Consider the following 16,357-nt stretch of genomic DNA (forward strand, 5'->3'; position numbering starts at 1 on the left):
GGTCAAAGGTCATAGAGAATGCCATGGTTCAGATGACCAGCAGACAATAGACTAGCTTCTGATCAGGCTAATAGTGCTACTGCCCTAATACAAATGTTTGGAAGCCCTTTGCTCTAAAACCTAAAACCTGATGTCCAAAAGGTCCAAGTCTGCCCTTCCTCACTTAATAACAAATCAGGATACAAGTTGATGTTTAGGCCTTAATTTGTACCTAAAATCAACATCAAGTTCGTCTCTTTCTAATCCAAATACTCACGTACACTAATTCTGCCAGTAAAAATTCAACATAACAAATTAAGATTAGGATTAAAAGACAAAAAGTGCCTGCAGCTCCTTTAGGGAGTATCTATGCATCCTCATACAGTAGTTTAACTGTGATTTGCTTTGGTTTTGTTTGGCTATGCTGTGATTTACTCAATACCGTAAACCCACAACTGATTATTATGATTACCTTGTCATTATATTTGAGTGAGGTAAATTTCCTGTAACTTTTTGGCATAACAATCAGGTGAACTACAATCAATCACCCCAAACAGAAATATAGCACTGTTGGCAAGGTGAAAATGTTTATGTTTTTAGGAAAACTTTTCCTTTTCATGTATGTGATTGACTTTTTTTTCATTACTCATTTTTCATTCAGATTCAATGAGGTTGCTGTTGAAAGCTTGGATCTACTCCAGGAACATGATGTATGATTTCCACTGAACAAGGAAACATACTAAACACTAAACACTCAGTACAAAAGGTCCTAGTGTGTGTGTGTGTGTGTGTGTGTGTGTGTGTGTGTGTGTGTGTGTGTGTGTGTGTGTGTGCGCGCGCGTGAGTGAGTGAATGGGCCGACCATAGAATCATAATTTAAAAGAGCAGCTGTTACCTGGGGGAGCATCAGCCAAAAGATGCTATTGTGCCTCTGTTGGACCAACACTCTTAAACAGCCTGTCCCCCTTGCAGCTCTTTATGAATTCAATGTGTTCACAGTGGTGGAATGGTATGACCATATCACTGCCATTCACCGACTCTCTTTAGTCTGGACTGGACTAAACAGGACAAACTATAACCAAAGAGCATATTTTATCTCCCTCTCCAGTGTATACTAACTAATAGACCAAATATACTATTAAGAGCATCTAAAGCGCTAATCAAGAGAGGCTGGGAAAAGCAGAACTGTTGGCAAGGACCACAGTGACCACAATCCACACCCTCACTATTTATTAGAATTCTTGGAAACAATCTACAGTACCTAAAGGACTTCTTGGATGGTTTATTATTAGTTTCCCATGTTAAATACATAAATAAGAAGGTGCCTGGTTTGTACTGGATCAGAGTTCAAATGTCATAATCTCATCCAGCTAACAAATTCCCAGAAGTCTAATCTACAAATGACGTTAGCCATGCCCTGTGGATAAACAAGTGCAACGTTGGACGCTGTGACAGGATGGAATTTAATTTCATACGGACACTGGCACATTTCTACTTTAGAAATGTCCAAATTTCTATTAAATAAGGTTATTTTGGGTTCAAAATCTTAAACAGACATCCAGTGAGTCCAACTCTGGAGAGCTACTCATACAGACATCCCAGTCTGGTTTCGCACATAAGTCTTGGTTGTTTCATTTCTAGTCCAAAATGGCAACATTTCATCTCTACAAATACAGTTGAACTGTTAAAGTAGCATAGAAACTCATCTTAAACATTTAACTTACTGAAGGAAAGCTTACATAGGAATTGCCATTTACCTGATAATTAGGATGATGCAGGAAATAGTCCGGACATCCGGCCACAGCCATGTTGTGTGTTTCTCAGCTCTTTTGCACAATTGGCTTGGTTGGATCAGTTTTGGACAAGATGAACAGAGCAGAACCTGCAGAGGAAGAAGAGCAGACAAATGAAGGTTAGTGGAAAACTACAAAGGAAGAAAGGGGAGGGTGAGAAGGTCCAAGAGAGGAAGGATGAAGGAAGGAGAGGAAGATGAAGTCTAGGTTCTGAGAAGACAGATATAGCACAGAGCACTTCTTAACCCACATAGATCCACAGTAAACAACATCAACAAGCAACAAGGGAGGAACAGTGGTTGGTTATAAATTGTGAAGAGTAAACAAAATAATCAAATCTTATTCAAAATCGACTTTAGTACCCTTTATGAAATTATGATCTGCAATATGACCAATTATTTTGTAAATGGACCAAACTAAATTGACTTCTTGGTCACTAGATTTGCACCAGTCAAATCTAGGGTAAAGTGCATGAATTGGAGCCAAGATAAACCACAATGGCTTATATGTGGACGATAAAAGAGCTGATTTAACTTTGCACTACCATTCAAGCACAGTTGTAGAGTAAATAGAGGTTTGCTGAAAAGAAGTGCACCTCGTGCAAGTCTATTATGGAGCCTGAAGACTCCCTGCGAATCTTGACATCTTCCGTTTTCTAAATTGTTTTGACCTCTGCCCGACTCTGACCCAAACGTCAATCTCACCGTACTTTGATGCCGTGGGGTTTGTAAATGAACACAGATGTGATAAAAGTTGCCCCTCAGGGGACTTTAAAGGTGTTCTTCTGCTCTATGAGGCCTCCCTTCCAGCCAGCATTGGGTCAAAATAAACCACAAAATGAACAATATGGGCTTTAGTCTATTTGAACTTCTTAAAGTGGGTATCCCATTAACCTCTTGGCACTGCTGCCACTGACTAAACACCTGTAAACACTGACCCAAAAATACCCTGCAGGCACCTCTCCAGATCTTAAGTTAGACCCCGGGTTATATTTGGTGTCGAGCAGCTCGGGCTCACAACTATGATGGTCTTTTATGCAGCAGTTCATGACCCCATGTTGGCATTTTAAAAATATGGCCTGCCATTTTACAGACAGCTTATATTATCTCTTGTTTGCATTAGCGGTTGTGAGCGCGCCGAGTGTGTACGTGTGTGTGCATTTCTGCCTGTAGATGTGTTTCTGTATACTGTATGTGGCCGTGTGTGTGTGTGTGTTTATGTGGATGTTTTCATATGTTGCACATGTGTGGCTCTATTTTTAGGAGTTTTCAGATCTTTGAGATGCTCTACTTGTGTTTACAGAGTTGTGTATGTTGCTGTCTCCGACAGACCAGCAGTTTTTAATCTATACCAAGATGTACATAGGTATGTTATCCTGACAATTGTGTCAGCTGATGAGATACATAAACTGTCACTCAGAGCTCTGAGAAAACCTTTCAATATTTTTTAAAGAACTAAACATTAAACAAGTTCTTTTTAAACCTCCAAAATTGGGCTTGCAAATAATGACCAAACCATGAATGCATTCTAAACAAAGAGCTTGGCACCACAATCACTGGGTACACTGAAAGGGCTTGCTTGTAATGTGTGTGCGTGTCTGTGTGTGTGTGTGTGTGTGTGTGTGTGTGTGTGTGTGTGTGTGTGTGTGTGTGTGTGTGTGTGTGTGTGTTTTATTGTGTCAGGCCATGTGTGTGGCCTGGCCTGCTGGCATGCAAGGACAGCTCGTCATTTACAAATTATTTACAGACACACAGTTTACAACAAAAACAAAACAAATTAACATCAGCCTAAACTCTCCGAGCAACCCCTCATTAGGCGCCACACACTGGCTGACTAGCTGTGGCTGAACTGTATGTTTATTATATTTCAAGAGTCAGGAGGTTGTGCAAGAGGGTCAGCGGCAGACTTCAACTAACTACATTAGAAGCTAAATGAAATGTTTGTGCCTGACAGAAGCTTAAATCCTTATCAAAAGTGCCACTTTCATTTTATGCGGGTTAGATAATAAACATTAAATTCCACTGAATTAAAAGGTATGGTCTTACAACATAGCTGTTGTTAAATTTGGCTTCATCTGTGCGTGATTAAACGTGGGAAAAAGCTCAGGCGTTCCACGTGGGAAATTAAAATACCTTGCAACCCAAGTTTCAAAGTGCTCATACGTGCCACAGTGACTCTCAGTGACTGATATATTGACCAAACACACACGCACCTATGCTTAATTGCTCCCTGACACAATCAAAGCCATTCCAGTGCAGGGATTAGACCCTCTGAGAACCCTTTGATTTGATTCCTTCCACTTGAACAGTGTACTGAAAGCTAACCATCTCTGACCTGGACAGTGCAATTATCCGGACAGTGTCGCAGCACTAGAAAGGGGGGGACTTTGGGGGTTGGCAGCTGTATCCTGCGGTGAGGTGACTGCATCTGGATTGTAAAAGTGAAGTGATTTATGCTCAAACTTGCATGAGGGAGAATGTTTAGCTGGTAGACTTCAAACGCAAGGGCACGTAATAATGATAAATCATGATAAATCCTTTCCAGCACTATCCTGGGTGAGACTTCACGGCTAATACGCGACACTCTACTGAAGGTGAAAACCATGTATATAAGAATATTGAGGAGGTGACGCATCGTGATGCATTGTGCTACTGAATCGATCTGAATCGAATTTGAACCAGTGAAGATTCACACCCCTACCGTTAAGACAGCTTTTAGCGGTTTCAACTCGTGATGATTAGGGGTGCGAATCACACGTATTATCACAATATGATATTATATCAATTCTTTGGACAGCGATACAATATTTACTGACCTCACAAAGTCTGCCACGATACGATTTCGATTCGATTCAATTCAGGGGCCTGCGACCGATACGAGACGATACATAAGCCCATTTAAGACAATCAGTTACATTTATATATATATTTACAAAAAGCAACTAAAATATGATTTGACAGTTTCATTACTAAGCTCTTCCAGACATTTAAATTAATATCCAACTACTCTTTTTTAAGAAAAGAATAAATATAAAGTGAGCATTTAGAAATAAAGGCGCATCTTAAAGCTATAGTTTCTGTCTCCCCCATGAGGAATTCTAAGTAATGACAACAAAACCGTCGGCGCGTCCACATGATACAAGCCTTCCGTGACCGCGAACCGCTCCTCCCTCCTCCACGCAGTTGCAAGTAGCCGAGGAGGACACAGAGGATTAAAAAAACATGATGGACTCTTCAGAAGAGGTAATTATCTTGAGTCACTGAGTTTCTGCGCGGGAAAGTCACCGGATGCCGCAGTCTTCTGACCATAGCCATACTGAGAAATACAGAGAGAGTTGTGTGGAGCTGACAGTCTTAATTAGCTTTGTAGCAACTAATTTAGCAACGGCCTGAATTTAACGGACGTTCATTAATATCAAAAAGTTACGCACTAAAGCTTCAAAGATGGCGATATATATCGATATTTTCATTTTATTTTACTTTTTATTTAGTTTATTTAGTATCTTTTATTGTCCATATTATTCATGTGGATTGGTGTGTTATTTGTTATTTTAACAACCTGTTATGATGTATGTGCATGTTGTGTGTGATGTCTATCATGTGATTGCAGTAGACATAAAAACAAAATATCAATATCAATCAATTTTTGGAATTCTATGAATCGATTTTGAATCGGTAGAGCTTGAATTGCGATTCAAATACAAATAGATTTTTTTGCACACCCCTAGTGCTGATATATAATGCTTACATCTCAAGGGTCCAGCTTTAACATCCCAAAGTGATAAGACCTGCAGAGAAGCCAAAGGCCAGGCCTGGGATCAGCAGAACCCTGGGCGATTTAAAGTAAAGCCTAATTGAAAGAGTAGAAACATTTCCCTGAACAGTTTGCCTCTTTTACATGGTGGGGGATCAGTAGCTGACCAGCTCACCACACCAAAGACAGATATCGCCAAAGACAGGATCGCAGGACTGTGCCTCTGTTTGTGAGCAATACCATGAGGGTAAATCCATATTCAAATCCAAATCCATAGATGGAACTGATACATAATGGGATAAGGGATTGCAAAGCAAAAACTAACTTTCAGACACATTTTTGCAAGAATATGTTTCTTTGCAAATAATAAATATACAACTCATTATGGTTTTAAATAGTCATTACTTATTTAGGTCACAACTTCCTCCCATATTAAATAACAGGTTATTAGGTGTTCCCCTTCCTGAAAACTTTCCAAAGAGTCCAATAAAAATGGAAAATGGAAATGTTAAACTTTTAACCTCACATACTGTATGTAGGCCAAACCTGAAATAAACAAGTGCCTTATGAGCTGCACTGCCAAACATGAGTTGTAAACTAAGGAGTCGGTTTGATTATTTATTTATTTTTAAACTTGTCTACTTGCCTGTTAGTCTGGTTTGTCTGTCTTAACTGTCAACCTGTCTGTCTGTTCGGTTTGTATTTCTGCCCCCCTTCCTGCTTTGCTTTTTGTCAGTCAGTCAGTCAGTCTGTCTGTTGCCTGTCTCTCTCTCTTTACCTCTCAGTTTACTTGTTTGTGGCTTATGTATTAAAGTATCATGTTTAAATTCACGATAGCCATTTTGCTGTTGCCAAAGCTATTACTGAACCAAGACAGAGTATTTCTTTGAAAAATAGAAACGCTGTGCAGTTACAGTGTCTGTATTGTGTAACTTGATGTAACAGAAGTGTTTGAATTCAACCAAACAGGGCTTCAAATATACTGTACAGCATGCTATGCCACTGTAGTAACTGTACTGTAATGCATGCAGGGTAAGATTTGCAGGTGCATGAACCTACCACTAATGTGGACTTACTGATATGGATACTGGTGTTGTGTGTCTCCAGTCTGGGCCTTTTGGCAAAAATAGCACAAGTCAGAGTGGCAATCAATATGAGGACATAGGCATATATACGCTTTTGCTTCAGCCTAATCCTTTCAGTTACTATTTACTGTTTGACTTTACACTGTGATATGTATATAATTATTGTTTTTATGATAACTGAATAAATTACTACTAATAGTTGAAAAAGACGAGGCAGGAGGGGGGGGCAGATTTCTACAGTGCTCAATTGCGGCATCTGTACAGCTCAATTGTGCAGCTGTGTCAACTAATTTCCCCCGTGTATGTAATTATAAAACGTGTTCATCCCAGTCAACTTGACTTCAGCTGATTTGACTGGACACAGCTTAACACGGGGCTGTTCAGCTCTGCTCAGTCATCTTTGGAATGCAGAGAGCACATTCTTTCCATATAGGGCAGTCGGTGAAAAAAATGTGTGCAATAGAGTGAACCAGTGGGCCAGCAAGGATGGTGTTAAATGAAAAGAGAGGAACACATGGCAGAATATGCGAGACTGTGTGTGTGCATAGTACATAACACAAACACAACACACACTGATTGTAAGTAACTACTTAGGAATCATAAGGTCAAAAGGGCACTTTTTATGCTTCTAGGGATCAGGTCGTGTCAGGAAACAGTGTTTTATCTCCTACAGCCTGGGGTAGAGGTCTGCACAGGTCAGTTTTTTTTTCTATCGGACACCCAACTGCAGGATTTGCGACCATTATGGGCGCTCCTGCAGATGCACCAACCAACCAGCTTCTGTAGGGAGTCTGATCAATCCCTGATCACTTGTGTTCTATTAGAATACTGCTCCATTTCACACATTTATAAAAGTATATAAAAAGGAAAAGTCATTAGATGCAGGGCTCCAGACTGCGACCAAAATGGTCGCATTTTGCGACCAAAATTTGAGAGTGTGCGACTGAATTTTACATCCAGTCGCACATGTGCGACCAGTAAATTTGCCCCCTTTTTTTTACACGTTAAATGTTGAAATTTCGGTACCTGACAGCGCGTAAGCGCAAGCTTATCTGTCTCAAACACACGCAGAGGTGCAGACGATGCAAACTACGTCGGCTCTGCAGTTTTGTTGAAGTCACAGTGAGTCACGGCGATGCCGATAAAGTGGTTTCAAGTGTGGTTACAGTTTTTAAAACTTCACGCAGACAGCGTTTGCTGCGATATGACATTAATGGCGAGCCAAAAGCGGTCGCGGTGCTGTTGACCTTACACTTCCTCGGAGACAAGCAGGCACAACAGTGGTTTCTGTGCCCTGGTGACTGACTGACAGGCTGAGGTTGTAAGGCAAGGCAACTTTATTTCTACAGCACCTTTCAGCAACAAGGCAATTCAAAGAGCTTTACATAAAACATTAAACAGCAATTAAAAACGGTCATGATGAAAATAAAACAGGCTAAAAAATAATATACAAATACAATAATAAAAGAAATTATGTATTTTTTTTTACTGACATGACAGCGATGGGGCTGTCAGTTTACCGTCTATGTTGCATCTTCAAAAGAGACACTGAATTTGAAACAGCACATCTGCATCTATTATCAAAGTATTTATTAGTAATACAGTGGAAACTAGTAGAAATGTGAATATTTGGTTAGCATGTTAATTTACGGTGTGCCCCTACATTTTCTGGTTATAAAATTAAAATTTTTAAAAAAAAATTTTTTTAAAAAAAAAAAAAAAACACAAAAAAAAAAAAAAAAATAAAAAAAAAAAAAAAAAAAAAAAAAAAAAAAAAAATTTAATTTTTTTTTTTTTTTTTAAAAAAAAAAAAAAAAAAAAATTAAAAAAAAAAAAACTTTAATAAATAAAATAAATAAAAAAAAAAAAAAAAAAAAAAAAAACAAAAAAAAAAAAAAAAATTTTTAAAAAAAAAAAAAAAAATAAAAAAATGATTCGTGAAGGATGATACAGGATAGCCGAGTGCCAGAACAGAGCAACACATGTCAAGGTTCCTAGTCTTATACTAGTTGTCTTGTTTATAAGAACACGTATTTAAAGCTGCTTTAATCAATATTTTTATGTTAACAATTTACTCTTACCGCTACAGGTTCCTGTTGCTGGAAGCCTCCCATCCCCCTGATCCCCACTGTTAACCCATGCTGCAGTGTAACACAACAGCTACCTCTCTCTCTTCCAAACCCTTGCCCAGCCCCAGCCCCCCTAATCAACCCCTACCCTCATCCTGCACCGCTCCAATCCAGAACATAAACAGCGTCTTAATTCAAGAAATGGCACAGATCCAACTCGGTGTCTGGGGACTTGACTGTAACCCCACCCCTAGAGAGGGGAGGTCAATTACTCTACTGTATGTTAAACTAGCCAGACGCCTTCATTAAGAATATTTAGCCTGACGCTGCGAGTTATCAAAACTTCCTATTGCGAGGCGACCTATAGAAATGTGATGTATGTGAGACAGGGAGTGGTCTGAGTGGAACGATAAGTTGCCTGCTTGACTGTATTGTGTTGCTGTGGGCTGGAGATTCCCCACCACAATGTTTTTCAGTAGGCAACCCTTAAAATGTATGTATGTGTATGCGCGTAACTGACAAATCATCTTAAACTCGAACATAAAAATAGCCATGTCATTTTTATTTTATTTTGACTGATATTGAGATATGATTGACAATAATGGAGGGAATGATAATTTGTGTATCATTATTCTTATTTGCATAAAAAAAGAAAGAATTTAAATTAAAATGACTATAGTGTGATTTTTGCGAGGATCTGTACCAAACAAAGATTTTTTCTGTAGTCTGTCTAGAATGCTTAGGATGCAACGTCTCTGCAACACAATACTTAATTCAGAATGGTTTGACACTTACAGTATTTTGCCTTCAACAAATATTCCGCCGCCCCTGCGATTTGGAAATTGCACTAGTCCATATTGCGATTGCGATAAAATCACCATTAATTGTGCAGCCTTTGATTACACCAAATAAAAACTGGACAGAATACGGTCCTCATACTATCCTCAAGTATAGATCACTAAATAAAGATTTTGAAAATGGTCAAACCATTAGAATTTATTATAGGCAGGCGCTGCATGGTATTACACTACCAAAAACAGCACTGGCCACTAATCAAAACTTTTGGTACTCCAAGTAACTCTAAAATGAAATTGCAAATAATTCCAATTACGAATTTTAAAGCTTCTCAAATTAGGCTGTCAGAGTATGAGTGTGTGTGGTTGTGTGTGTGGGCTGGCTGTTGTTTCTGCAGCAATGCAACACAGAGATGGCAGAGAGAGTTGAACAGAGCATCTCTGTCTTCTGTTTTAGTCAGCAGATTAGATGGTAGTCACTCCTCGCTGGATGTGCTTGTTGCACATGTTGATTAGTCATTAATTGGCAGCTTTCATTATTTGAGAGCAGCAGCGTAAAGTGGGGCTATAAGAGAGGGCCTGATGTCATGCCGGGGGAGGCTGAATAGCACCAGTCTATGAGAGAAAGGCCTTTTGGAAACGTGGACAGTGCCTAATTGGATGAATAGTTCATTGGGCTGCTTGGGAGAACTGGTCTTATGTAATGCTAAAGATGAATGGATGGAGCTTGGGAGCAATTGTGCTTGTGCACAAGTTGGCTGTAATGGTGGCCCCAGAGGGCTGTGTTAGATGGATTCGCCTTCTCATGAAGCCATATTTACAACACCTGTTGGAAGCACATAACCTCTTTGACGGACTGATGCTATAAAATACACAAACCTGTTGCATTAGACCTCCATCATTATCATCTACATCAAAAGGAAATATCAAACCCAAATAAAACGGACCTTGTAGGTGAAACATTTAACTGGCATCAGAGGGCTGGAGTTCTATGTGAGCACTTAAGGGGAAAGGGGAACAGGATTTATTTTGCTTACTTACTCTTTGGAATGCTAACATACTTGGCTGGCTGAAAAAAAATCATATTAAGAAGGACTTAACAAAAGTCGTATTCCTAAGTACCAAAGTACAGAACTCTAATCCCTGATCGCTTCTAAATCTGGGTATAATACTAGAAAACCAGAGGGCAGAAAATGCAATTATGTACGACAAAATACATGCATACATGGTCAGAAGTGCTATATTCAGAGCGTGAGAGGGAATCAGAATGAGGTTTAGGACAGTGCTATTATTCAAGAACAGAAAAATGCCTGTATTGTTCTAAAGTTTCGCACTGGGAATTATTTCTGGGGGGAGAAAAAAAAAGCCCTTTTTGTTTGTAATCGTATGGTACATGTACCAAAGCCAACTAACCATGGATTGTTTTGATTTTGCATTGCAGATTCCAGCTGGTACGGTGAGACCCAGATCAACAGAGGGAGACAGACAGAGATATAGACAGTGAAACTAGGAGAGAGAGGCGTGCTAAAGAAAGACGGGGCAGAAAATGGGGTAGACAGAGGGACAAAGAGACAAAGATAAACCGAGAGACGACAGACATGTAGAGATAAAAGCAAGAGAACACGAGGGCGGGGGCAAAAATGGTGTACATACAGTATATGTGTTAGAGAGATTATTTCGTCTGGCACATCACCGTGCATCCACACCACATTACCTGTACCCACCCGAGCATGTGGTCCCTCAGGTGTTCAGTTACCAATAGAATAAAGGCAACATCATTCTTGCCTCTCACGCTGGCTTGGGTTTCAGCCACATTTGGACCAAAACCAGACAATGAGAAACCCAATCAACTGTGCACTTTGGTGGTTAGACAAGTAAGCACTGCGTCGCCTTCGGTCACAAGTGGAAAGCGCAGAGAATCAGGTCCGTATAGGTCCATATTTACAGTACGAAGGTGGAGGGGGAAGAATAATACCACAAAGTTTTTCCTCTGGCAAGGGTTTAGGTTCTTAGAAATTACTCTTTACAAAGCAGAACATGATTACTCATAGGAGTGGGAACTAAAAAAAGAAAATCGTATGTATTGTGATTTGTTTCGCGATTATTTTTTTAAATCGATTCTTTTCCCTTATTTATTTATTTTTTTTACCAATGATTCACCTAGATATTTTCTGTTTATGTGGTACAGCTGAATCCGACTACATCATATCCATTTCCAGTAAAACAGACCGAAAGCAGAAAATACATGTTATGTACTTCTTTACAAATGAAATAAATACAAAAGTGTATAGCATGCTTTAAGGCCAAGTATGTGGTAACCCAAACATTTTAACAGAAGAGTAATTTCTAGAAACGATAACTTAAACTTAACCTTTAACAAAAAAGCTAATCACAGACCCCAACATTGCTGGGTTACTTTTTGACCACTGACAGCCTAGCTGAGCATGTTGGAACAGATGAAGTTGCTCTGCTTTTAGATCCAGGCAGAGTCAGTCGACTGACATGAACTGTGCTGTGGTCCCCCAGCAGGCTTGGGCTAATGGTGTCATGACACCAGGGAGGGTGTATTAACAGTGTATAAGCCTAGACTAACCAGTGCTGAATGACTGCTGGCTGACGCAAGACCCAATGGAATGCTGCCTGCAGTACGACCACAAGCTCTTATACCACCAATACCAGCTAATAGGATATCTCTGCAACTTTTCCCCATGGATGGCAGCTGAAAACTATATGCATACAAGCAAGCATCCAACCTTTTGTGCATTTGTACATCAAGAAAAGTGCTTACATTTAAAATGAGGCTCAGGTTTTGGTTATGCAACAAATCTCTGGGGTGATCACTGCCAAGTACACAGTATTTCAATCAAAAGCCAATGAAGTATGAGCAGCAGCAGAACCAAATGCATTTTAGATTTTTAAAGAATTTCTTCGAAAGACAAAATATACAGGTCTGAATCCTCGAGCGAGTTGAGTATAGCTTATTGTAAGTATAATTATGCGCAATATGTGCAGTCAGCAGCGTTTTGGCAGCCTGTAGTCTTGCAGAGTTCATGCCCCGTCATGCCTGTGCTTACTGAGCATGGACTTGAAATAGCAGGACTGGTGCTGAGGGGGTGAAAGAAACCGCAGCTAGCGCGGTTGCCATGTGCACAGAGATGTGACCACAACATAATTAAATGAAAGAAAGCAGGAAATAATGGGCAGGCGCAAGGAAAAGAGAAATCCTCTCTGGCTATGAATGGAAGAGTGTCAAAAAAAATGACACATCTATAGCATGTTTTAGACTGTATGTAGCAGCAGCTAACTACTTTATATTCAACCACACTTTAAAGGTGAACACTCAAAGGACGGTGCATGTGTGCAGTATCTAAGTGCTCCAGTGTAGGTTGCCAAGTTGGGTAGAATATCAGTGGTTGACTAGATTGGGTGTTTCACTTCAGTGACTCCAGAGAGGTTGCTGACTGTGCTTTGCTTGCCTTCATTCTGAAAGATATGTTGAGGTTATATTTAAGACATGCATTTAAGTATACAATGTTTTAATTAATCCATGGTAATTAAGCCAGTGTTGAATGACAACATGCACTTAAAACCACCAGAGACAATATCAAGACATGCTTACAAAATGGGTTTGTCAGTATTTTTTCCATTAATTTCCCTAATCCCTTGTTCCCGCAAACAGCAGGTGCCTCCAGGACCACATTTTGCCAGGATGACACACACATGGACACTGCCCGAGGCTGAATCCAAACTAATACGTCCATACCTGCAAACTCAGAAGGGCTGAAAAAGGTAACACATTCCTCTCCCCCCCTCCCGAGAACAAAATAAAGGGAAAAGACAACATGTTCCCGGTGCTAATACGATAGTGTTAAAACGGTGCCGGTGCCTAAACAAAGAGCACAAAATGACAGTCGGCGACATTAAAGAACGGCTTGTTTATTGCTAAGGCCACAGGGTGAAAATTAAATGATTTATTAAAAATGTAATAACAATAACTTATAACAATAACTTATTTCACCAGTAAATTCCTGTTAAACGACAAATACAACCACTGGATGGGAAAAGGGACACCAATGGGTCTCGTTTTCATTACATGTTCGTTTTCATTTCGCTCATATCTTACGACAAGATATACATTAAAAATCTGATAACAATACTAATGCAGTGGAGGAGATAGCCTTGCCAAAATCCTTCACATTGAACTAACATTGTAGGCTAACAACACAATTTGCTGATCTTACGTTAGCCGACAAGCTTGCTTTCCATTATAACGTTAACGTTAAACATGTTAATAACAACGTTCGAGAAAACAATTATAGTGTTGGCAGATAACAGCACTTACCTCAAAACTAATGTCAGTGATTGTGATTGGCCAAATGACTCGCGTGACGTATCACCAAAGATGTTTTATGATAGTAGGTTTCTGAAACTCCCGTTTATGGGAAATTGTACCCCCGCCCCCCAAAATACAAACTCATCGGATCTACACGATTCACGTGGATGACACTTTCCCATTCAAAATGCATATCTTTCACTACATTTTACACTGCATGTCCACACTACTCCAACATTTCTGAGCCCTTAAATGGAGACATTAGAAAACGCCACTGACCCCATTTTAGTTTGAAAACTTGTTTGCGTTGTAGTCTGGATGGGCAGAAACAGAGACCTTTGGAAACGACGACGCCCACATCAGTCAGTCTTATCGGTGAGCTAGACTAACATACCTTTTGTGATTTCATCCTTGTGCATGTGTGTAATGCTCCTGTTACAGTTCTAATATGTCACTGTATTCGCCTTGCAACGACTTTCCAATTTCTGTTTTTCACCGCCTTTACCACCTTGTCCTCACGTGTAACTTTCAGTAACAGTTCCACCTTGTCATCAGTTCAAGCAAAGAAATCTCTGGTCTTCCTTTACGCCATGGTTGTTCTTTCTCCAAAAGTATTTTCTGTATTTTCAATCGCACAGGAGTAACGTTACACAATCAGCTTCTTGTTTACACCGGCACGCGCATGTCCAGTGTATGCGGTCATGTAATATGCATTTTCAGACATGTTAATATGAACAGAGATCATTTCTGATGCAGAGCCCTAACGCTTGTGTGGACGGAGAATGTTTTTGTTTCAAAATGCCGTTGATGAAAAGGTAGTAGTAGTAGTAGTAGTAGTAGTAGTAGTAGTAGTAGTAGTAGTAGCAGTGGATGTAGTAATGTGGATGAAGGGTGAAAACAATACCAGCGTTGCTGTCACGGCTGGTAATTAAACAATAGAGGAGTGGTGCATCTACAGCAACAGTGTGCATTTACAATATTTGGGCAATAACTTGATTTAATAAAGGCTTGAAGGAGGATGAATAGACCAGGGATTCCTAAGGATTTTCACATCAAGCAACCCACATCATGGAGTCCAATTTGATAGGACTTCCCAACACACTCCCTGTGGGAGTGCTCTTGAAGTTATATTGATTCAGTACTTCTGGCCCGCTTAACAAGTGCACTGATACCACTTTTAACATTCCGCTTAGCATTTCAAAAACGTATTCCTCTTCTTGTGTTAAACTATGGTGGCTCCAAACCTGCTTCAGCTCAACAATTTCACACTTTACTGGGGACCCCCTGGGGGACCCCAGAGCCCACTTTGGAAACCACTGCAGTAGGGCTACATGAGTATCCCTGGGAAAACGCCTCTTTCTCCCCCTCCCCACCCCCAAAGCAAATGCTGCCAAAAGGATGGGGGGGGGCAACGCGATGAGCTGGAGCCCCACAGGATAGAAAGTAGGCTATGAGCCACTGTAGACTGCTGTTACGCAATCGTAAAAAAAAAAGATAGGCTGTTGAATCAAACTATTGCTCCTCAAGAGACACTCAAATCACAGTAAAGGCTGGAAAAGTGCACGAGATTCAGAAGCTTAACGGCACCCGTAATAACAACGTACGGTGGAAGCTTCCCACTAGTTGGAATACAGTAAAGTGAATATAGTTAAATGCAACAGACCGGCCCGATGAATAAACTTGTTTTCAAAGTTCAATGACTGGCCGCTGCGTTGTCAATAGAGAAGGCTATGGACCCAGGTCCTCCTAGGCGGTTACGCGCAGTGCGCACGTGTTCTGACCCGCAAAACAGTGCGTGTCATCATCACAACAGCACATTCAACTTTTATTACACGCGCTCACGTGGACTATTGATTCCCACCCTAAAAGGAGCACGAGAACAGCGTCCTCATATTGTATACATGCACTCACCTTACAGCCAGTTCAGTGGAGGCAGGCTAGGACCCTCAGAGACAAACACGGAGAGTGGCAGTCAGAAGATGAAGGGACACTCGGCGGCGTTGGCTCTCTCAGGGCACGGTGGTCAACATTCCCGGACTGGACAGATAGACAGAGGCAAGAAGGAGAGGAGGAGGAGGAGGAGGCGAAAATAGTAGCTGCAAAGACTGCAGACAGCTCATCTCATGCGGCCGGGGAGGAGATACACACACACATTCACATTCACAAACACACACACACACACACACACACACACACACACACACACACACACACACACACACACACACACACACACACACACAAACACACACACACACACACGCGCGCGCGCGGTTGCAAACAACAACTCCTCCCCCTCAGAGTAGACCACGCCCATGAGTGAGGGGTGATGCGGCGTTCATGTCTTATGGGAAAAAGGGCGTGTTCAGAGCGGATTCCGCTGTTTTCTGAAGAGCTCAGTGTGCTTGTACAACTGAAACAAAGCGAATACAAGAGGGCGTCACCCAATGTATGAATATAGGGGATTTCTTTTTTTTACCAGGTTAAAGTCGTTGAGTTGTATTGAAAAACGGATTAATCATCATGTTTAAGAGAGACGTGCAGTTGCTCA

General features: G+C 40.6%; 1 protein-coding gene across 2 annotated transcripts in view; it reads right to left on the reverse strand.

Moving 5' to 3' along the window:
- Positions 1-15,984, reverse strand: part of LOC120562103 (growth factor receptor-bound protein 10-like) — a 66,372-nt gene extending 50,388 nt beyond the window's left edge. For both annotated transcript variants that reach the window (XM_039805580.1, XM_039805579.1), the window contains exons 1-2: positions 15,718-15,984; positions 1,737-1,861 (exon numbers count right to left, since the gene is read on the reverse strand). In XM_039805580.1, the coding sequence (XP_039661514.1) occupies positions 1,737-1,787 (51 nt within the window). In that variant the 5' untranslated portion in view covers positions 1,788-1,861; positions 15,718-15,984. The remainder of the gene's footprint in view (positions 1-1,736; positions 1,862-15,717) is intronic.
- Positions 15,985-16,357: the final 373 nt, after the last annotated feature.

This window comes from Perca fluviatilis, chromosome 7, assembly GCF_010015445.1.
Source record: "Perca fluviatilis chromosome 7, GENO_Pfluv_1.0, whole genome shotgun sequence".
In the NCBI taxonomy this organism is placed as follows: domain Eukaryota; kingdom Metazoa; phylum Chordata; class Actinopteri; order Perciformes; family Percidae; genus Perca; species Perca fluviatilis.